This window comes from Medicago truncatula, chromosome 7 (assembly GCF_003473485.1).
Source record: "Medicago truncatula cultivar Jemalong A17 chromosome 7, MtrunA17r5.0-ANR, whole genome shotgun sequence".
NCBI lineage: Eukaryota > Viridiplantae > Streptophyta > Magnoliopsida > Fabales > Fabaceae > Medicago > Medicago truncatula.
The window spans coordinates 11,922,493-11,945,941 of NC_053048.1; the positions used below are offsets into that span (position 1 = coordinate 11,922,493).

At 31.4% G+C, this 23,449-nt stretch overlaps 2 protein-coding genes across 3 annotated transcripts; both read right to left on the minus strand.

Moving 5' to 3' along the window:
• Positions 1–12,161: 12,161 nt before the first annotated feature.
• On the minus strand, positions 12,162–13,159 carry LOC11432169 (uncharacterized). The gene has a single exon (XM_003622279.3). It carries the CDS (start codon positions 12,936–12,938, stop codon positions 12,585–12,587), a length of 354 nt encoding a protein of 117 aa, XP_003622327.1. The 5' UTR covers positions 12,939–13,159; the 3' UTR covers positions 12,162–12,584.
• A 3,973-nt stretch (positions 13,160–17,132) lies between these two features.
• On the minus strand, positions 17,133–23,172 carry LOC11435543 (E3 ubiquitin-protein ligase RGLG2). 2 transcript variants are annotated; one of them, XM_024769570.2, is made up of 12 exons: positions 23,110–23,172; positions 22,023–22,316; positions 21,602–21,686; positions 21,371–21,511; positions 21,161–21,274; positions 20,975–21,072; positions 20,566–20,645; positions 20,384–20,489; positions 20,149–20,276; positions 19,871–20,039; positions 17,388–17,444; positions 17,133–17,291 (listed from the first exon to the last, which is right to left on the minus strand). In XM_024769570.2, exons 2-12 carry the CDS (start codon positions 22,299–22,301, stop codon positions 17,211–17,213), a joined length of 1,338 nt encoding a protein of 445 aa, XP_024625338.1. In that variant the 5' UTR covers positions 22,302–22,316; positions 23,110–23,172; the 3' UTR covers positions 17,133–17,210. The 2 variants fall into 2 exon arrangements, with proteins under 2 accessions (XP_024625338.1, XP_003622329.1); XM_003622281.4 differs by lacking the exon at positions 23,110–23,172 and having other exon boundaries at positions 22,023–23,065.
• Positions 23,173–23,449: the final 277 nt, after the last annotated feature.

Consider the following 23,449-nt stretch of genomic DNA (forward strand, 5'->3'; position numbering starts at 1 on the left):
TCTTAATTTGTTGACACGTCATCAAACTATATCATTTTATGTCTTTTGCTTCAACGTCCCCCTATTTTTTCTCTCTTAAAAACAAATTAAAACAAACTCACTCGATAAAATACACTAACTTAATTTATTTTTTTTAAAGAAAAAACAAACTTAATTTTAATCTCAATCAAAACAAATTTTCTTATAATTCATCTTCTAAATATTTAAAGAGTTAAAAACAATTTACAATCTATTATCTTTTTCTCTAATTAGGAAAGCTAATGACTTGTAAAAACACAATTTTGCCCCATCTTAATATTTTGACACCTCAACATATATTTACCTTTTTGTGTCTTTTGTAACAAAAGATCATATTTAGTTGAGAGGGAAAATAACTTTCAAAAGATTGATCGACCCTAATCTATCCTAAAAAAAAAATTCACTAATCACAGACGCAACCCAGCGAACCCGTATACGGGCGTGAAATCAGGTTACAAAAAATATGAAAAATGTACATGTCCAACGAATAATTAATGGATCAACCGTCATCACAATATCAAAATCTAAGTGTCAACAACTCCCTAAATAAATCAGCAAGCATAAAAGCTCTTTCGAGCTTGAAGAACCAAAGTGTAGGTAAACAAGATACCTTGAAACCTGCAGATCTTAACATAATCGAAAACAATAGAGAATCAAAGAAGTCAGACCACCATGTTATATAATAAAATAATATTTTTTATAATTATTGATTATTAATTATTATATCTTTTAGAAATATGACTATAATTGTCCCAAAAAAAATATGACTATCAAAAACACTAAAAAAAATATAAATGAGTCACTAAATAATATAGTTATTCAATTCATACACGAGACTCATAACAACATCTTTATTAATAATGAAATCTTTATTATTTTTACATATTTTTAGTTTACCACTTCATAATATTTAATAACAACTATTTCAATGATTTTATCAAGGGCAAATTACACTAACCTCCCATAAGGTCTTCTTAAATAACACAAACATCCACTCTATTTTTTAACCAAACACTAATCTCCCTTATATTATAACACCGTTTAAAGTTTGTTAATTCCATTTTTCTAGCAATTAACTTCTTCATACGAGTATGAACTCACTTCATATTCGACCATTTTTTCTTTCCATTTTTCACAACTTATTGTTCCTCAGTCAAGGTGATATAATTTTGGCTTAAATATGTAAACGGTCCCTGTAAGTTCGCATGTTTTTGGTTTTCGTCCATGTAAGTTTTTTTGTTCTAAAACTCACCCTGTAAGTTGTTAACCTTTTGATTTTAGTCCCTAACGTTAACTTCCGTTACAAAAACGCATTGTTGGCAAATGGAGTCACACGTGGCAATCGATGACATGGCAAAACACGCTTATGTGTACTGACAGATGATAAGTGACTAGATTTGAGGGACCAAAACCAAAAATGCAAAATTGCAGAGGGATGAAATTGAAAAAAAATGTAAATATCAAATTTTGAAATTTAAAATTTTCTTCTTCTTCATCTCCAACCTCTGTTTTTTCTTCTTCATCTCCAACTCCAATTTCTTCATCTCTAATAACAATCCTCTTTGTGTTACTTTATAAAATGAACAACTATGACATTTTTACATTATTTCATACATATTCAGCTTGTGCTGCCTTTTAAATTTATCAAACCAAATTGAATGAACAATCCATGTAAGATATATTTCCACAAATCAATCCGCCCTTAGAACTCTCAACAAGAGAACCACCAGCTCATCGTTAAGGAAGACGAAAATCCAACAAGAGAGTAGTAAATAATTCAAGACATCCACAGAGAGATAAGCATGACCAGAGAAGTATTGCTCTTAAATCAGAGAGAGTTTCGCTTCTAACTGAACAATATAAAGTTGCCCGAGTTCTTGCAACTCTGGTCTAGGAGTTCTTGCAACTCTGGTGTCATTTCTCTCTTTTCGGTTTCAATTTTCTTCCACTGTGAGAGCTTTAAGCTCATAAATTATCAATCAATACCCCAGTTTTCATTTCATATGGTAGAAGTTCTTTATTGTTGATTAAGTTTACAATGTTAAGCAACTGACATAGAGAATATGCCCAAGAAAATTGCAGTACAATTATGATTTTGAATAATGATTGGACAAGTTAAGCAAATGTTATTGTTGAATAATGTTATCACCTTTTTCTAAATTTTCTCCCATAAATATGTACTTACTCATGTGACGTAGGACAAAAAAATGGACAAGTTTTGGCCTCAAAATGATGAAGTATATGTTTGGTGAATGGAGAAATCATGATACAAACCAGGAGAAGCTACAAATGGTATATTTACAATTTCACAGTGAAGAGAGTCTGAGCGGAAGAAGAAGAATATGGAAGAGAAAGGAAGAGGATAGAAACATCAAGGATTTTTAATTTCAAATTTTGTAACTTGGTGATTTTTAATTTCGTCCCTATGTAATTTTTTCGTTTTTGATTTTGGTCCCTATAATCTTGTGTGGAAGGACACATAAGCTTGTTTTTCCACGTCAAACAACGCCACGTCAGTCACCGTTAGACACATCAGCATTTTTGTAACAGATGCTGACGAGAGGGACGAAAATCAAAACATTTGTAACTTACAGGGTTTGTTTTAGAACAAAAATAGATACATGGACGAAAACAAAAAACACGCGAACTTACGGGGACGATTTACATATTTAAACCTATAATTTTTAAACTCTAATGTAATAAAACATATATATCAAAGATTATTTCTTTTTCATTGATCAACCACAATGCCCATCCACCAAAAATCTTCTCTTTTCTATATTCTCTTTTGATCTCTTATATAATTGCCGACGTTTTATTCTATTTGGTAGAAAAAACAAATATTATTATTGTTTCTCCATTGTTAGAAAAAAAATCTCATTTAACTTAATTATGAAAATAGAAAACAGATACAAACAAATCAAAATGATTGAAATTAAATTATATATTTACAAAGTTCTTAAAATGGATAAAACGAGAGGAGATTGATGTGTTTGGAAAATTAGAAGGGGTGGTTGTGTTATTTAAAAAAGTCTTAAAGGAAGTCAATGTAATTTACCCTTTTATTATTAACGTCAGCTTTATTCATTAGTTTTTTTTCTTATTTTTTCAATTCATATAGCATTGTCCCCCGCTTCGAATTAAACCGTGCAGAGTACGTGTTTGTTGCTAGTTATGTTATTATAATCTATACTGATACATAATTTTTTTGGTGTGAGCTATTTTTAATATACAATTATTGTCAAATTTAAATTCAAATCTATCCTATAATTATAGGGAATTTAAATACATAGTTAGTTTTTTTTTTTTAAAAAAATTAACTAACTATGTGTTTGATGTGATCACGAGTTCATTAAGCACTTGGAAAGAAATATAAAAAAAAATACACTAAAAATGAATAGTAAGTTTTTAAATTTAATTTCAAGCTAGCATCTTATCTTTTATTTGAATAAATCCTTATATATTATCTAAATTTGAATAAACCCACCCTCCTCATCATCGGTATCTATTCTCCCTCTTTTTCTCTTCCACAAATTCTCACCCCAAAAACCCCAACCGCCTCCCTCATCCTCCCTGAACTCCCTCTATCCCACCCCAATAACACCCTCGACATCCACTCTCTCCTACAACGTCCCACTCGCCGCAGCTCAAAACCCTACCCCCCATTAACGCGCTTATGTCGCAGTAGAAGTTATTCTCTGCCGTATCACCACCAATTCAGGCCCGGCCTTGAGGGTGTGCAAGGTGCTCAACCAGGTCGGGCCTTTAACGAAAAATTAAATCTAATATCCACCCCCCACTTAAATAAAAAATATATATGTTATATCATTTTCTTTCTTTAGTACACATTTGAGTTTTTTTCTAGACTCTAGTTCTCCTTTTTGTACATATAAATCGGATCCTATCAAACCACTCCTAATTTGTATAATCACTTAATCAGTCAATTTGGAAAGTTATTTCAATGAAAGAATCACAACAATCATTTTTTTCTTCGCATAAATCATTCGTTTTACTCTTTTCCACAACAGAGGAGTGACAAATCTAAACGACATCGTTTGATAAATTTCACCTCTTTCACTTAATTTTTTTTAATTCCTTTCATGTTTAGAACTTCTTATAGTTCTGATTTTTTTTTTTTAATGAAATTTAACTACACAAAAAAATTTACGTTTTATTTTACTAGGGGTCTATTTTAAAAAGAGAACCGAACCTCCAATTTCACGGGGATGGCCCTGACCACCATCACCCATGACGGCACCTGACCACCATCACCCATGACGGCACCAGCTCTTGCCATTTCATCTCCGCCGACCCCGTCTCTGATTTTGACCCAACACTTTCTTCTTGCTCAAATCAGAAAGTTCACGGTCCTTTCATAATTCTTTCAAATACGATACAAAATAAACACAAACCGTGAAGAACTACATTGTTTCAAATTCAAATCACAGCAACACTATTCACTGCAAAAAACAATGAACGCAAGAAGTATCTCATTGAAATCGTAGAAATTGTTGATTCCAATCAGTGACGCTATTTTCATAATTCAATTTGCGCCTAATTCTAACAACCTTCTCATTTCATCTTGGGATTCAGTAAGTTTCGTTTCTTTTTGTTTTGTTAATTTGAGTTTTTTTTTTTGCGGCATTTCACTGAATTGAATCGACTTTTCGATGTGGGTTTTGCAGAATCTTCGTTTATGCAATTTGGATGCTTCTGTGGATAGATTAGAAGCGAATTCAGAAGCTGCTCTTCTTGATTGTTGCTTCTCTGAGGATGATTCTGTTTCTTTCTCTGTTGCTTCCGTTTAAACATCCACACATATGTATGCTCTCTCTACATGAAATTATGACTTATGATGTGTATACATGGATAACACTTCCAATGTTGTTTACACAAACATTGTATTTGCATAAACAGATTATGAATTTGTTAGTATTTTTGAGTTGATATTATATTTCAAAAGTTATTAAAATTTGTTTATTATTTGTTGTTGATTTAACCATGTGATATTTACTTAGTCAAAGTCTTATTTGTCACAATTATTTTTTTTATAAGCGTTGGGTCAAATGCTAAAAGCTCATTCCCTATTGTTATGCCTCATTTCCCTTACTACAGGGAACAACTCACCACAACTCTGATGTATATATTCTTCTTTTATTTCTCCAAACAAGATACGCTTAACTACTACAATACATAGCAATTGTCAGTCCAAAAAAATAACTACAGATACATACTCTCACTTCATGTTTTCTGTACATACAATCATTTTCTCTCATCCAAAATATTGAGGTTTCTGGGTTACATCTCATGATATCTTTGAGATAAATTTGAGTTGTTCTGTCACCTCCGATTATGATTCATAACGGGAACAACTGTTGTATCCTGGGAGGATATGCGCTTATGAGGCGGATAAAATCCTCAAGGACAGTGACTATGTCACACCTCAGGAAGTGTTTTGTTTTGCAGGTTTCCCCTAATTAAATTTGTGAAGGTTTTGATGGAGTCGTGTCGACAACTAAATTCGATAAGTTCCTTTTACTTTGTTTCACTTTATTATTAGTCATATTTATTTGTTATGATATTTCTCTTAAATTTCTTATTTGTGATAATTCCACACCTAATTATACAACATAATTAACGGTATAATTGAATGTTTTGTTTGCCATCAATATGACCCGTGCGGCAGCACAGGTGCAAGGTCTAGTTGACTATAAACGTTGGAATTTGGTTGGGCTGCTCACACGAAGACACCGCTGAAACGGGCAACTAGCCAATTCATGCTAATTCATTATGTGACAATGGCAATTAAGGTTTTGATATGGGATTGGTTTAGCCGGTGTACTAGCATTTTTATTACTTTATTTTTACTAAAATAATGGCAATGCTAATATGCCATTTATTTTTTTATTTAAATTAAGATTAGGTGTTATTTTTAATTTATTTGCATCCATTGTATTACTTGGAGTAAGAGCTCTATATATTGTAATTCATTTATGAATAAAGTTAGTAGAATTTTGATGAAAATGACACGGTTATTTTGAGTCAGATTCTTAAATTAGAATTTGTTATCAAATCTTATCAATGACTTTTTTACCATTATGATTACGATTCCTCTTGACTTAACATTCCTTCTTAGATTAGAAGTGCACATTCTCAAGAGTAGTTTATTCTGAACGTGTGTTCAAATATGTTGTTTGAACTGGAAATGGTGGATGAACAAAAACAAAGTTTTAGTTCTTTTCCCCAAGGCATAAAGATCCCATTAGAGCTGAAGTTCTGCCTTACATGCCAGACATTGATGTAGCAGTTTGTAGCTGTTATACCAAGGATCAAGTATATATGTCGAATACATTTACTTGTTCTATAAATATGAGTTTTGGATGCATATATTGGCATGAATGTCTATCTCCATTGTAGTTGCTCCTTTGCATTAGAGCTGGTTGATGTTAGACTAACCTTTTCATTTTTGTATGTCAAGTGTTTGGTACTTTGAGTAGTGCATTTCAATTATTTTTGCTTGATTGTGATGGTCGGTAACATGTTCATGATAATATGTGTAATTTTAGAAATGCAATTTGTAATTTAAGGAATGCTTATAGAAAAGTGATGAGGACCTACTTGGAATTTGTGAATTAATTCAATTGTAGTACCTCATGAGTTTCTCGGCGTTCCAGGTTTGGGATTGGTCCCTTGGTGAGATATTTGAGGCCATAGGCTCCTGTCTCCATTTTGAGACACACACGATATGGCCCGACCCAGTTGGTAGCGAACTTGCCTTCCTTCGAGTCCTCGTGTTTTCGTTGGAGGACAAAGTCACCTACTTTGAATTCTTGTTTTACAACTTTTTTGTCGTGGCGAGTAGTTATCTCTTGTTTGATGGTGTCTTCTTTTAGTGCCCCTTCACTTCTAATCTCCTCGAAAAATTCAAGCTCTTCTCGTAGACTTTCATCGTTGGTTTGGAAATCGGTTGATGCCTCCGTTCACCAACTAAATTCATTTAGTTCGACAAGAATGATAGCTTATGTTCTGTATGTATGACGAAATGGGTACTCATCAGTGGTCTAATGAAGACTGTTGTGATAAGCCCACAACACAATATGTAATTCCTCGACCCAATTTCCCTTTGTCTTGTCCAATCGTCGACTTGATTGGCGAGTTTAGTTTGCCTGCTGGTTTGGGGATGTTCGAAAGAAGTGAAGTGGCGTTTGATTTTCAAATCCCTTAGATAATGTTGGAATTTTCCGTTAATGAATTGAGTCTCATTGTCGGTGACTACAATTGCGTGTACTTCAAATCTGACGAGTGAGTTTCTTTTGAAGAAACATGGTACGTTGTTTGTTGTTATTTTTGCGAGGGTTTCTACCTCAATCCATTATGTCAAGTAGTTGACAACGACCATTAGATATTTGACCTTCCTCACTACTTTGGGGATGAGTCATAGTTTGTCGATTCCCCAACATGTAAAAGGGCATGGAGAGGTGAGTGTGGTTAGCTCGGTAGGTGGGACGATGTGCATATCCTTGTTGTAATGCCCTGGGATTTTAATACAATACTTTAATTAAAAAAATTCACTTCTTTAAAAAATATGAGACTATATTTTTTTTAACAAACTATTTGAACAAAACTAATAGAAAGATAAACTATTAAAATAAATTAATGGAAAATTACTCTTTAAGATTAATTATTTTCTAACGAAAGAAATAATAGAGTTCAAAAATATTTTTAAAGTTACAATTACAAATTAATGAAAATTAATTTTAAAAACTAATTATGCCTAAGTGGCTGGATTTTATTATGTTCTAGCCACTTAGGCAAATACAAAATAAAATTCAGCCACTAAGGCAACCACACAATTAAATCTTAAATAAATTACATCTTTTTATTCTCAAACATCACAAAGCATATAAAATAAAATAAAAAAATCTAATATCATATTCTCCTATATAAAATTCGTAAAAAAATCCAAACTTTAATAAATATATATACTTTAATTATTATTATTTTTCTTTTAAACGACAAGAATTTATACCACTATTTTATAACATGATCGTAGCACTTAGTATGGATGTATATGGAAAAGCCCTTACCTCCGTAGCACGGAAGAAGACTCTTGCAAGAGTTCAGAGTAAAAAACCGGAAAAGTTGTTTGTTTATGTTAAGGCTGCATATTTATAGCACACGATATTGTTGTTCAAGAGATTAGGAAGGAATTAACTACCAATTAAGTAGTTCTTCCTCTGTTTTTAATTATAAGCAAAATTGATTTTTTAGGTTCATTCAATTAATGATGTACGTGGTCCTCATTAATTGAATGAACCTAAAAAATCAATTTTGCTTATAATTAAAAACGTACATCATTAATTGAATGAACCTAAAAAATTAATTTTGCTTATAATTAAAAACGGAGGGAGTATTAGTGTGGACCAAAAATAAACTCATGGAAGTAAGGTAGTCAACCCAAATTTTAATGTGTGTATTGTAACATCCTAAACCCTTTAAATTGATAAATTACGTAAATGATACAATCATATAAAGAATTTAGATGTTACTTCTTCTACAAGTTCAAATCATGCATAAATAATTTTTTAAAACATCGCATCAGAATAATAGTTATAACATCTCATCATCAACCAAATAAAAATCTCTAAGTAGCCATGTAATACATCACCCAGATAAAATCTCAATCTCAACATACTGAGTGAATAAGTATCAAAGACATGAAAAATAAACGACTCAAGACTGACACCTAATCAGAGTCAATGTGCAGACTTCTTGGCAAAAACTTGGAGCTTCTTCTTCATATGATCTTCTTCTTCATATGTCGGTCCATGTTGGTCTTATCAAAATTCTCGGAAGCGATGTCGATGGCATTTTGTTCCTTCGGGAGTAGTTAGCTTTTTTCATTTGTTTTGTTGTTTCTTCGATTTTTCATTGTAACAAAATATAAAGCTTTAATTGATGGATCGAATGGATATTCATCCATCCATTAATAGATGAGTTGGATGGATTTTTTTTAAAAAAATTTAGTAGATTGTAAAAGATTAATAATTATTTTATCCATTCATTATGATCTATATTCATATTCATCCAATCCTTCCATTTTTTCACCTCAAACCCTAACAACTATGAATTACAACTTACAACAAATTTCTCATTTACCCTTTTTTTTATAAGAATATAACTCATTACTTAAATTCCTTAAAAAAAACTCATCACTAAATTTAAAAATTTGTCACTGTCCATTTGGAATCTTTGTAGGAGATTACATGGTTGCTTTACATGAAATGAAATGCTAAGGATCCGTTAATTTGTCTAGTTATGATTTTCGGTTGTTGCGGTATCCTCTTACATATATTTTCCTTAAAAATCAAATATTTCAATTTCCGATGCATTAATTACACGTATTTTCATTATAAATTACCTTTTAAAGATCTTAACCAATGCCTCTAAGACACTTGTTAACATTTCCCTAAACTGAAACATACACTACAAATATATAGAAAAAATGATGTTTATGGAGGGATTAACAACATTACAGCCAACAATCTTCTTTATAATATTTTTCTCCTCTTGCATAGTAACTTTAAACCAATCAAAATCAGTAGCTTTAGTATACCTTGCGGTATCTAACAAAGCAATAATATTGCATCTAACATAAATGTCATCAAAAGTTACCTTTTCTCGAGCCGAAAAATTTTCTTCGACTTTACTTGGAAAAATAAGCAAGGATGTTTACTTCCACTCTACTTGAAAGCTTTAGCCTCTCATTTCAAAAATCATTAATTTAGATCCATAAGGATAAAAACTATTGCATTTTATATTCTTAAATTGCAAAGAATAGTTTTTCTCAATCATTTGTCCAACATTCAAAAGACTTTGATGTATCTAAGACAAAAATAAAATATCAGAAATATATTTTATACTTGAAAGAGTTTCAATAGCCACAACTCATTTGTCTTTGACCTTAAGATGTTGTCCATTGCCTATAACAACTTTGTAGTAAAAAGATTCATCAAATTCTTTTAAAAAAAAGGCTAAATTGCATTTTTGGTCCTTTAAATATTTAGATAATATCACTTTGGTCCCTTAATTAAAATTCGATTTATTTTGGTCCCTTAACTTCTCTTCGTTATACATTTTGGTCCTTTCTGTTAGTTTTAATTCAAAAACGTTAGGTTTTCTTCATTTTCTTCTGGAATTTTTCTAGGATTTTTGTTGTTGAAGCTTGACAGAGATGATATGAAGATGAAAAAGATGAGAAGAAAATGAAGAAAAACTAACCTTTTTGAATAAAACTAACGGAAATGACCAAAATGTGTAACAGATAGAAGTTAAAGGATCAAAATAAATCGAATTTTAATTAAGGGACCAAAGCGATACTACTTAAATAGTTAAGGGACCAAAAATACAATTTAGCCAAAAAAACTAACAATGTTAGTTAGATGATTGGTGCATCCACTATCTATTAGCCATGTTTCATTACTACTACAAACTAAATAACAAGAAGCCTTAAGTAATTGCTCCTCATTTTCTCGGTGGTTCTCAAAAACTCGAGCTTTTCGTTCCTGTTGGTTTGTTTTGTTTTTGCAAACCTTCTCCACACGACCAAATTGATTACAAGCTCTGCATTTAACTTATGGCTTGTACCAAAAAACCTTATCTAAATGAGTATCATTATTGCAATGTAGATAGGGTGGAAACTTCTTTTTACTAAAAAATTTAAAGCTTTGATTTTTGCCTTTGTAGCTGGCCAAAAAAGCACCTTCAACATTTTCTTCTATCCTTAAAGATGTTATTTTTTTAGAAGCTTGAAATGCATTATCAAGATCTACAACCGTGGTTTTAGAAAGAAAAAAAAATTATTTTCGTCAAGAGATAAAATTTTTATTTCAAACATCTCTGAAAGACACATCGAAAAAAATTTCACAACTCTTTGATCACTGAGATCTTCTCCCAACAATCTGATTCATGTAACTTTTGAAATTCTATCAGAAAATTCTCCAACAGGTTCAATTTCTTTCATTATTAGTGCTTTAAACTCTATTCTCAAGTTCAACACTTCAATTTTCTTTGTTCTTTCACTTCCTTGGCACTCATACTCCTCCTTCAGATTGTTCTAAGCTTCTTTTGCAATTTCAAGATTCAAAATCTTGAGAAAAATATCATCATATAGAGGTCCATGTATTATGGCAAGGGCTCTACCTTCTTTTGCCACTTCATTACTGTGATTTCTCATTTGAGCTAATGTTAGGTTGTTTGAGAGAGGTGACGGATTGCTACCCTTTTCAATCACATCGCATAAACTTCAAGCTCTCAAATAAGTCTTCTATTTTACAGCGATTAAATCATAGTTTTCTCTTGAAAACACATGAGGTGGAGGTAAAGAACCACATAATGAGTTTGTATTGAAATTTTTACATTTTATATTAAATATATAACTTTTTAATAAATAATTGTTGTTTTTCAATTAAAAAAGTTGCTATTCTTATTTGCCTTTACATGTGCAGTATCATATATTATTGCACAAGATAAAATAATACTTGATGCGGTCCTTTATATAAGAAACAAAACACATAAATCACATAGATACTCGTATGAACAAGTTATTGTGTGACGAGTGGGATTTTTCTATGCATTTATTATCAATTTCAAGAAAAATAAGAAACTTTTTATTCGACCGTGAGATAAATAAAGTTTGATAAAAAATTATTCCACCTAAAAATCGAACTCAAATTCCTTTGAATAATTCGTCCGTTTGATTGAGCTCATTAACCACTTTAGCTCAATTGTTTGGTTAAAAAAAAAAAAAAAAACCTTACTCGTTATAATGAATTTCCTTTCCTTATAGAACACTTGAAAATAGCTCTAACAATATACCTCTTTCGTCCCTAATTATAAAACTATTTACAAAGAAGTGTTTGTCCTTAAATATAAGATCATTTACAAATTTCTAGATGCATTCTTTACTTTTTTTTCAACTATATTGAGGGAGTATAGTGTAACCAAAATAAACTCTTCTGGAAATGGCAGGGTGAATAATAAATGTTTTTTTTTGTCAGGTAATCTAGTGGCTAGAATTCACATTATAAGGTGAATAAATGGGGTGTTTGGAGTTTGAACTCCAATCCCTACAAATAATAATGTATTAATAAATGTTATACTTACTACTTGTACTGCTACTGTATTTATTATTAGTTGTGGATCAGTAAATTACAATTACCAAGAGGCAAACATATTTGGTTTACAAGCATAAGGATCTGAATTCCTTGAATTCTATTAGATGAAGATCAAATGACTCTATTTTTTTTAAATCTGACTTATGGTTGTTAAAATATGAGTATTCCATTCTTCAACTGATCCGACCCTATACAAGTAAACTAGATCCCCTATCATGTGAGTAAATTTGAAGGAAAATATGAAAATATACATGAAAGAAACTTTGCATAGTTGTGAACCTTTGTAGCAAACTAGCTAGGCTTAATAACATGAAACATAAAGAGACAAGAAAACCAAAATATTTATTTCTTAAGAAAGTGCATGCCAAAAGTAAATAAACAAGACATGCATTAAGCAATTTTGGGAATAGAGATATCTTTTCCAAGGTAGTTGAGTGATGAAGGATTGACTTGCATGAACAAGTAGTTTCCAGCAAAAAGATCACCAAAATGAACTTGTCCATCTTTGAATCTCTTCACCACTTTAGCACAAGAAACTCTCATGGAAGATACCACCTTTGTTTTCTTCCTCCAAAGTCTTCTCAAGCTTGGTATTTTCAACCTAAACCTTCTCCTCATAGGAATCCTTCTAAACCTAAAAAAATTCTTTGGTCTTTGAATCACTCTTTCATCATCTAACACAACTTCATGTCTTAGTTTTTGATAACCAAATTTGTTAGAAGATACCATCTGAATGGAAGACATGGTTGAAGTTTTTCAAAAGATGATACAATATCAATGAAAACTAACTTGTCCTTCTTGATGAGTGTGGATAAATATGGTTTTGTGAGTTAGGTTTTGTAATGAAAAATGTGAGATGAAAAGAAGAGAAGGGAAAGTTCGATGGATAGGAATAGAGAGGTGAGTATGAAGAAGTTGTTGAATGTATTAAATGCAATAGGAAGAGGTTGTTGAGTAATGAGTGTACATATTTATATTTTACTTCATGTGATAAATTTACTTCATTTCTCAATTCAGTTATGTACCTATCTAGTTAGGAAGTTTCACTCTCTCTTAATGAGCAAGTCATTTTTTTTGGCAAAATTACGTTTTTACTCCTTAATTTAATTTCAAATAACAATTTAGTCCTTTATCTTTTTTTCATTTTAACTTGGTCCTTTTTGTCCATTTTCATATGAATTTTTAAGCTTAAAATTCATGATTTTATTTTCTTATGGTCTTTCAGTTTTCAAATCTATAATCCTCATCTATGTTTGCATAAGAATATTAGATTTGAAACTTGAAAATATATATGAAAATGGACAAAAAAGATCAAATTAAAATAAAAAAAGATAAAGAACTAAATTGTTATCTGAAATTAAGTTAAGGACTAAAAGTATAATTTTTCCTTTTTTTTCTTGTTAACTTGTGTCCTCATAATATATGTTAAAGATTTTAAAAATAGTAAGTATTTATTAAAAAAAATTAATTCATATGAATCATTTAATTTTTTGAAAAATAAATTAACACAATTTTTAATACAAAATTTAATGCTACTACGTTAATGTGGCCTGAGAATACATGTAAGACTTTTTTTTTTTTTTTTTATTTCTTTTATAATTATTTTTGTCAGTGATTTTCAATGGAGAGGTACCTATCTTATTTGTGGCACTTTCATTATCTATTACTCAAGATAATATAGACACATGAGAAAGTTGAATTTACTAAAACACCTTTTTTTGTACTAAAATACATTTGTTAATTAGCTGTTAGGTAGAATGTCTGATTAATAAATAGTAAGCTGAGATATCGATGCTGGAAAAATTGTGGTATACAATTAATCAAATCTTTATATTAAAAAGGGACATAATTTAAGACAAATAAAAATTTAAAATATGGAGGATATATTATGGGACTGATTGAACACTAAAATTACAAAAATGCTAAGGATATATTTTAACGAAAAATTGTACAAAATAAAATACGATATTCTGTGTCAAAATCGTCCCTCAATTATGCAAAATATCAAATTAGTCCTTGAATTCGTTAGACGTCCATCAATTTAGTCCCTCCGTCCAATCTCTCTGTTAGTGGTGATGAGGTGTCTTCTTGAATGCTGTGATGTGTTGTACACATGTCATCAAGTCAGCCACGTATACAAGAACCCCTTTTGATTGAAAAGCAACAAATTTCATTTTAACTTTTCACTTTCATTTTTTTTTCTTTTCTGTTTTTTCAATATTACCCCTCTCTTACCCATTCATTTACATCCTTACATTTTATTCAGACACATCAAACAAGACTCTGATTCTTCTCCTTTCCGCTAAAACCTTCACCATCTTCATCTCTCCAAAATCACCATCATCTTCATCAATCAATGTTGGAGAAGATTGTGTTTTGAAGGTGATTTCATCGTTTGGTTAGTGTAATATTTTGCCTGTGTAATATTTAAGATTTATGACTTGTTAATGCCCCATAGTTGGGTTGTTTTTGCTTGTGTAATATTTCAGACTTAAGACTTATAACTTATGACTTTTTTCCTATGTAATATTTTAGGATCAAGTTGTGTCTTCTGACTTTTTTACTTTGTTCTGCACATATATGCTTTAAGAATCAAATTGATATTTAATTAAATAATTCAAGGACTTATTTGATGGGTTTTTAATATAATGTAGGGATCGATTTGATAGTTAGTCAAATAATTCAGGGACTAATTTGATGATAATATTATTATAGAAATGTTACATTTCATTCATCTTCAACCTCTTTTCATTATAACTTTACACACTCCTAGAACAATACAATAGCATGTTAAAAAACTCAAACAAGTAAATTATGACTATCAAAAACTTAATCAACCTAAGCTCACTTCCTATACACTCAACTTTGTCCATCAACCTTGCCCTCCAAACCTCTTCATTGCCACTTTCCTTAGCCTTAGCCTTAACCATGGACTGAACATTCTCCATCAATCTTGTCTTTCTTCATTGACTAGCACCAATTCCATTGTTTTTAAAGTATCCTAGTTCTTCGGCTTAATCAATCCAGACAAAAAATTCACAATTTTCAACATCGTCTTGTACAAAAGAAAATTCAGAATCAGAAAGGTGTTGATCAAACCAGGATGACATCACATCTTTAATAGTTAAACAAACCTTTGGCAGAGGGCAAGCATAGAAAGACCTTCTTGGATTTTTAAGAGTATTGGTTTTTCTTACAACACAAATTCTAGGACACCAACATTCAAGTACTCTCACATCACCATTAAACATGGAGCTTAAAGATGAAGCTCGACTTTCATAATTGCTTTTTGCCCTTACACCACCCCTCATCATTTCGGATTCAAATTGAACAATTTTGCTTGAAGAAATTTTGGGGATTTTGGATTCAATAAAAAAAAGGGTTAATAGTGTTTTTCACCCCTGTAATATAGGTCATTTCCAGTTTTCGCCCCTATAAAATTTTCGGTTTGATTTGCATCCTTGTAAAACTTTTTTTTTCCGGAAAACACCCCACCTCCATCCAACTCATCAAATGCGCATATGTGGCGCTAACTTAGCTTTTTTTTTAATTTTTATTTATTTTTAATTGTCTACAACATATTTTATTTTTTAAAATATTTGAAAATTAATTTTCAAAAATAAAAAAATCAGAAAAATATTCAGATTTTTTTCCAAAAAATTTAAAAATCGAAAAAAAATAGTTTTTTTTTCATATATTAAAAAAATCAGAAAAAACGATAAGATTTTTTTGAAATTTTCGGTTTTTATTTAAATTCAAATATTAAAAAAATCAGAAAAAATATTCGGTTTTTTTTCGAAATTAATTTTTTTAAAGATTCTGGAGTTTAATTTTCAAAATAAAAAAAAATAAATTAGAAAAAACAAATTCGAAATTAAAAATAAAAAAACAGTTTTAAAATTCTGGATACAAATTTTTTTAAAAATTCATATTCTTTTTTCGAAAATTTTATTCCAGATTTTTATAAAATCATTTTTGAAATTAAAATTTTATAAAAAAATCATTTTCTACAAAAAAAAAATTATGGAGAAATATTTTATTTTTAAAAATTTAGAAAAAATTCAGATTTTTTTTTTGAAAATTTTATTCCAGATTTTTAAAAAAATCATTTTCTAATTTAAACAAAATTTTTGGAAAATATTTTTCGTAATAAAAAATAATTTCAAATTTTTTATTTCTAAATTAATATAAATGAATTATATTATAATTTTTTTAAAAAAAATAGTCACAAATGCCACATGCAGCCTTAGAAAAATAAAATTAATTATACTGTCAGCACGCCACATAAGCATATATGCACAGTCAGCATGCCACACCGTGTACCACGTTAGCTAATATGCACAGTCATATGGGGGAGGGATGTTTTCCGGAAAAAAAAAAAAGTTTTACAAGGATGCAAATCAAACCGAAAATTTTATAGGGGCGAAAACCGGAAATGACCTATATTACAGGGGTGAAAAACACTATTAACCCTAAAAAAAAATTAGGTTTTGAAGCTTTTTGAATTGGTGAAGAACGTTACCTCTAATTATTGAAAGAAATTTTGGAGATTTTGGAGTGTAGATTACAGATTGTAAAATTAGGGTTCCAATTTTATATATTTGGGGGAGAAAGAGCAAAGCATTTTCTACAAATCAATCAATTTGATCCTTGGAAATTTTGGTCGCTATCGACCACATTAGTCCCTGCTTCTGTGGCATCCGACATGGCAACCCATGTGAGAGGTTAACGGCCACGTCAGCACCGTTAACACTCCAATTGGACAGAGTGACTAAATTGATTGACATATGACAAATTCAGAAACTAATTTAATATTTCGTATAATTGAAGAACGATTTTAACCGATCCTTACAAAATTCAAAAACAAAGATGATGATTCACTCTTTACGATTCTATGATTCAAGAGTACATTCAAAACAATTCAGAAAAGAAAAGCAGTGGCAGAAAGAAAAAGTAATATAAAATTCATTAATTAGATTGATACATGTACATGAATGGTCAACAACAACAATAACCTTAGTAAAGCTTAATTCTAGTGTTAATGCAGCTTCTGCAGATGGGGCATGACTTAAGCTCTTTTCCACATTCACAACAAGTCTTCAAAAAAGCATAAAACAAAAAATATCAAATAACATACCTCATATATTTGATGTATTTTGAGCAATTTAAAAAGAAAAAAAAAATTGCATTTACCTGATGTCCACATCCAAAGGCCATGTCTTTTGTATTAGTCAGACAAATAGGACAAAGCTGGATAAGATCAACTCGATTAATCAAATTGACATTACAACCACATTTGGAAACATAAATTCATTGCTATTGAATTGAACAATAAAAAGAGAAAATAAACAATTAAATTATTTTAGGATGTTAATTAGAGGTCCTATCATTTCTCATCTGAAATAAATAGCTCATTTAATATTATGTTGGTTGTAAAATGACCCAATTATGTCACAAATTATCTTTTGTAAAAAAGGTCCTGCTAACCGGTGCCTCCGGGTACAGGTTAAGCATATCATAAAAGAGAATTATTACCATAAAAAAAAAAACTGTTTTTGACTTTATTATAAATTAATTACACAATTTCAATGCATTAACTACTATATAATTTCCTTTTTTATATCCTTAACCAGTATCCCGGAAGCACCAGTTAGCATTTTCAAAAAAAAAAGTTACAAAATATCAATAAAGTGTGCCTAGGCAAGAGTAAAAGAATTTTCCTTTCTTTTATTTAGATTAGATAAATATAGAGGACCTCTATCCAAGAGGCAATAACAGTAACAACTGAAACTCCAGAATAACACATTTTATTTTACCACTCCTGAAACATTTCAATTGTTTGTTTGTTTTAATGTTTTAATTTTTTTGAATAAAATTGTCTAGTTCGTTGGATTAAAAACAAATAATAAACAACGATCAATTTAATCTTTAAAATAAGTTGGATGGATTGGATTCATCTATATTTTTAAATTGATCGATAGGATGGATTTTGTAGTGGATGAATATGGATTTGGTGGATCAAAATACGACCTCTATTTGCAACAAAAATTAACTCATTTCAAATAAGAATATTCACAACTCCTATCACTAACTACTAAACTACATGCAGGACTTACAAATCATGAAATATTTTACACAAAATGATTTTTACATTAATGGCTTAATTACTCTTTTGGTCCTTTAACTTATTTTTTGGTTTCGTTTTGGTCCCTTAACTATTAAAAGTTTCGTTTCGGTCCTATAACTTATTTTTGGGTTTTCTTTTGATCCCTTAACTATTAAAAGTTTCGTTTTGGTCCCTTCACTTATTTTTTGGTTTCATTTTGGTCCCTTAACTTATTTTTTTGTTTCATTTTGGTCCCTTAACTCTAATACATTCATCCTAACATAAAGGACCAAAGTGGTTGACGGAGGATGAGTTAAGGGACCAAAACGAAACCAAAAAGTAAGTTAACGGACCAAAACGAAGCTTTTAATAGTTAAGGGACCAAAACGAAACCAAAAAGTAAGTTAAGGGACCAAAACGAAACTTTTAATAGTTAAGGGACCAAAATGAAACTAAAAAATAAGTTAAGGGACCAAAAAAGTAATTAAGCCTACATTAATTGATTTCTTATACAAGAATGTTCACAAAATCAATTATTTTATTGTAAGGATTTGAAAATGGTAGGTATCAATCATAGAGGATGAAGTTACTAAATTAGCGCTTAGGCTTAACTAGCTCACATTGGCATATCTGTCTGTAACTGTTTCTGATTTTAGTTAGGTTTGGTAGTTAGAGAGCTGCTATCTACCTATATAAAACCTCATTGTACCTCTTTAAATTCAATTAATGAGATCAAAGTTTTTCATCTTTCACAAGCACAATGTGCTTTCATAAAGAGGGAGATAGATAGAGAAATTAAAAAGAAGAGTGTACAATAATGTGATGAGAATGGAACAAAAAGGAAAAATAAGAGAACGTTAAAAAGTCAGGTCAACCGATCTTAAAAGTGACAGCGTGAGTTAACTCACGCTGAAAAACACTCTCACGCTGGCACTAGAGAAAGAGCAATTTTCAATGTCCATAACGTATCTTTAGTTCATCACATTACAAGTAGAAGCCCAATAAGAGGCTCAATACTACAAGAGCCCAAAACACTGTGCACACCCTCCTTTCTACTACCAATAAGGGTTGCTAGGGTAACGAGACCCGTCTACAACTCTCGTTCAACGGCTATCGCCTTTACTCACAAGGCTGTCCATCCCACATAAAAAGGGGCACTTTGCTGCCCCCAAAAGGTACGATCAATCTAACCTAAACCTCTCATCCTTGCTCATATACTGACTTGAGCGTCGAAGCACCTTTTGTAGGTACCCCCTCTACAAACAACACCACACGAGCTCGTCGGGCGCCGTTTTCTTGATCACCTCGGATCACAAACTCTTTTTCGTATTATAAGTTAATAAAAGGAGCTTTAGAGTAAGTAATGTGGATAGGTAATATAATTTCCCTTCTAAAGCATTTGAAAATAATAATGAATAGCAGCTAAATTGCATAAACATGACAAACAAGACAAAAAAAATACATATTCAAACAATTTCATGTATGCAAAACCACGTTCTTCAAAGATAGAGATAAAAAAAACACAAAATTATGAAATTAACAAGAGCTAACTATATTAGAGAATTTGTACTTGATTGTCGTAAGTCGAACTTGGGGCAGAAGGAGCTGTTCCCATTGGGAGGCTGTTGCCATACTGGCGAGGGATAATCGGCTCAAACCTAGCTGCATGAGAAGGCTTTGAAGTTCTCATATATGGGGGTGGTAAGGGAACTCTTTGAGAAGCATTGACCTCCTTTTTGCTACCAAAGGATAACAATATGCATAAATAACATGAGATGACAAAAACTTCCTCGAAATACAAATTAAAAAATAAAACCGATGGGATCGGTAAGGAACCCAAATACATACCCCAATAGATTAAGCTCTATTGCTGCCTTATACTGAGAAGGAATTTCCATCAATGCTGCAAGTGCAAATGCTGCTTCTTTTCGTGAAGGAGGTGTATTCTTTGACATAATCTCCGTGAAATTCACAAACTAAAGAGAACAAAGGGAAATTCGCAATGATTCAGTGGATCAATTTCGACAAGTAATGTCATTTGAACAAGATTTAAAGGAAGTTCTGTGTGCTTCTCATCACAAACCTGGAAATTATCGAAGGCACGAGATGGAATATTATCGTCAAATTCTTTCATCATGTCCCATGGTCCATCTCCAACACCAACCAATATAATTGAAAGAGGAAGCTTACTGTTATAAATAAAACATATAAGATATGATGTTTCAAAAAAGATAGATTCTGAAGCAAAAACTACATCAGAGTCACCTAGCCCGGACAATGGCATCCATAGTCTTCTGTTCCTGTGGACTTAGTTTTCCATACTCAGTGTCAACACTTCTTGTTACCTACATCGACCATTGTAGATGTCGAGTGAGTATAATGTTTACACTTAATGATAAAACATACTAGCAACTCCATACGAAAGACACGGTTTTTCAAGGTAAATGTGAAAAGCTATGAAATTGCAGCACGGCCAAACCACAAAAGATATGTTTATAATAACTACTCGGTAAAAATGGATCCATCATGAACACATTGATTGAACCGAACACATAAATCAACCAATGTCTTTAACCATTATGTATGGTTAAACCTACTAGAAACTGTTTAGCCGTTGAAGAGTACACATGCAAATAAAATTAATGTCGTAAAGGAAATTGAGTTGAAAGAATACCTGGCCATCTGCTATTATCACCAAAACATGGTACTGACCCCCACTCTGCTCAACAATTGTCATGGCCATTTCAACTATTGGCCCAAATGAGGTAGGACCTGAAAATAGTAAGCACCAATGTTCTTTTAACCATGACATGAATAAGTAGAATATACCGAGGAACAAGATTTTTTTGTGAAAGGTAACCTGCAAGTCGAAGATGAGGAACAATTTCCCTATACCGACTCAGCACGTCTTCAAATCCATTGCAAAAACTTCCATCAGGATAGAAACTGAATACATCTTGATCATGCGTTGATGCTGCCACAATATCACATAATTTTTACTACCAACTCTAAACTTTGGAAAGAATAAACTCTACGATGTTACGTTATATGAAGTTTATGAGATACCTACCGTCTCCAAATCCAAAACAAGGTATCAAGTTATCGTCATCAAATTCTGCCATGGTTTTCCCAATAATTGATATTGCTTGTTCATAGGGATTTAGATCACTCCCAGTATGATGCAAGCTTTGTCTGCGAAATGAATTCTTCCCTAAAATCAAAACCAAGTTCAACACGTTTCACTATAACATACTGCGTAAATTCTAACTTTAGCGAGAAAATTAATGTAGTAAATACGAACCTGTCCACTCATTGCTCTTTGTGAAATCAACACCAACAATAAGATTGGAAGATTCAAGGCCTGCACGTCCAAGAGCCTCGGTAACCTGCAATATAGTCAATGATGTAAATGTTTATAGTTAAAACAATAACAAAGTATCAAATATGAAGACGAGCACTAAAATACGGTGAGAAACGAATCTGAAAATTACAAGTCAGTATCAACATTCAACACACAACACAAATTATATCTAATAATCACACGAAAAATACACTCTGAAGTATCTATAATGCTGGATTAATCGTTATAAAATTGCAAAATAGTAAACTAAATATGCCGAGTATTTATCTTTCTTTTCGGAGAACTCAAATTAACATACTTTAACTGCATGTTGAAGCAAGATGAACAAATGGTCATTTACGTAAAGCGACTAATGTCTTACCTCATCTATGGAATTGTAATTATCAGCAATTCTTGAGTATTTCCTTTGCAACTTTGTACCTTCATCAAAGGCCACTCTACGACTCTCATAAAACTCGCCAGCACCATAGTAACTTGGAGGAGGCGGGTTATAATACAGCTGCGAAGAAGAATAAGAGGGATGTGGATCATATTCATAAGCATAACTCCCCTGACCATAACTCGATTGTGGATCGATATATTCCCTCCAAGAATTTGAACTCTGCCTCCAACTTTCTTCCTTGGAACTTCGTCCCCCCATATCAACTCACTCTTTCTTATAAAAAAAAAAAAAAAAACCAAACCAATCTTATCTTTGTTCAAGTACTAAATCAACAAAAACAAATAACATGAAAAGTTGCAGATAGACACCAATTCCAAATGCTATAAATAGAAACGAGTTAAGGTATCGTCTTCGATGTTCCAGTTTCCACTTTCCAAACAACTTCTCAATCTTTTCCACTCATTTAAAAGTAATTTTTCAACACACAACACGACTCCTTAATAGTCAATACAAAATCCACCAATTTAAGTAACACAACATTGTCAAGTTATAGCTACCAATGGCTTCAACTACAAGCAACTTCAACTAATACAGACACGGATACGAGACACAATATTAACATATGTTTCAAGACATTATTACTATATTTGCTTCCTTAACTAGACACCCTCTAAGAAAAATAGACGTCATTAAATATAACCACACTCATCGGTGGCTGACAACGACACGTGTCAAACACCAGACAAACCTTCAATATGAAGCGTCAGCAACAACAAGATTCTTTTCATGAAAAGACAACACAAGACAAAGTTTAGTTCAATTTAGAGAAAGGAAAAGAAATAAAATATAAAATGTAGAACCAATCATTGATATGAAAGCAGACATGTAACAGAATCAATCAACAAATTAACCAACAAAAGCAAAGAAAACAAAACAGCCTTGTGTTTTCGTGTAACGCACGAGATTCAGTAAATGTTTCATGCAACGAAAAGGACTTGCGTTTTGGTGAAGAAAAGGGAAAAAGGAAGTGAAGTGATAGCGAGAGTTTTCACAATGTTGAAGATACCTGAAATAAATGGTGAAAGTGAAGAAGATAAAGACAGTACATTATACGGCGTCGTTTGAACGTTTTGGGTTAGTGCGTTAAGTTATAGAGAATCTTGAATGGTGTATACGCTAATGATCAATAATTGAAGATTCGAATAAAAAGCTTTTTGAAAATTTGAAAAGATGCACCACTTAGGGAGACAAAGCAAAGCAAAGCAAAAGGAGAGGCTCTTTAGTTTTCTTTCTTATTTTTAGACTTTGTAGTGGGATGATAGGATATGGAAATTTCAAGTTTCTTGTGTAAATTCAAATTCGAAACATATCATCAAATGTTTCTTCTGCCTTTATATTTACAAGCC

Coding starts and splice junctions, on each gene's coding strand:
- LOC11432169 (XM_003622279.3), bottom strand. CDS start 12,938: ATGTCTTCCATTCAGATGGTATCTTCTAACAAATTTGGTTATCAAAAA.
- LOC11435543 (XM_024769570.2), bottom strand. CDS start 22,301: ATGGGGGGACGAAGTTCCAAGGAAGAAAGTTGGAGGCAGAGTTCAAAT. Junction 21,073..21,160: donor TCCTCATCTTCGACTTGCAG/GTTACCTTTCAC, acceptor TACTATTTTCAG/GTCCTACCTCATTTGGGCCA. Junction 17,292..17,387: donor CCTTTGGATGTGGACATCAG/GTAAATGCAATT, acceptor GCTTTTTTGAAG/ACTTGTTGTGAATGTGGAAA.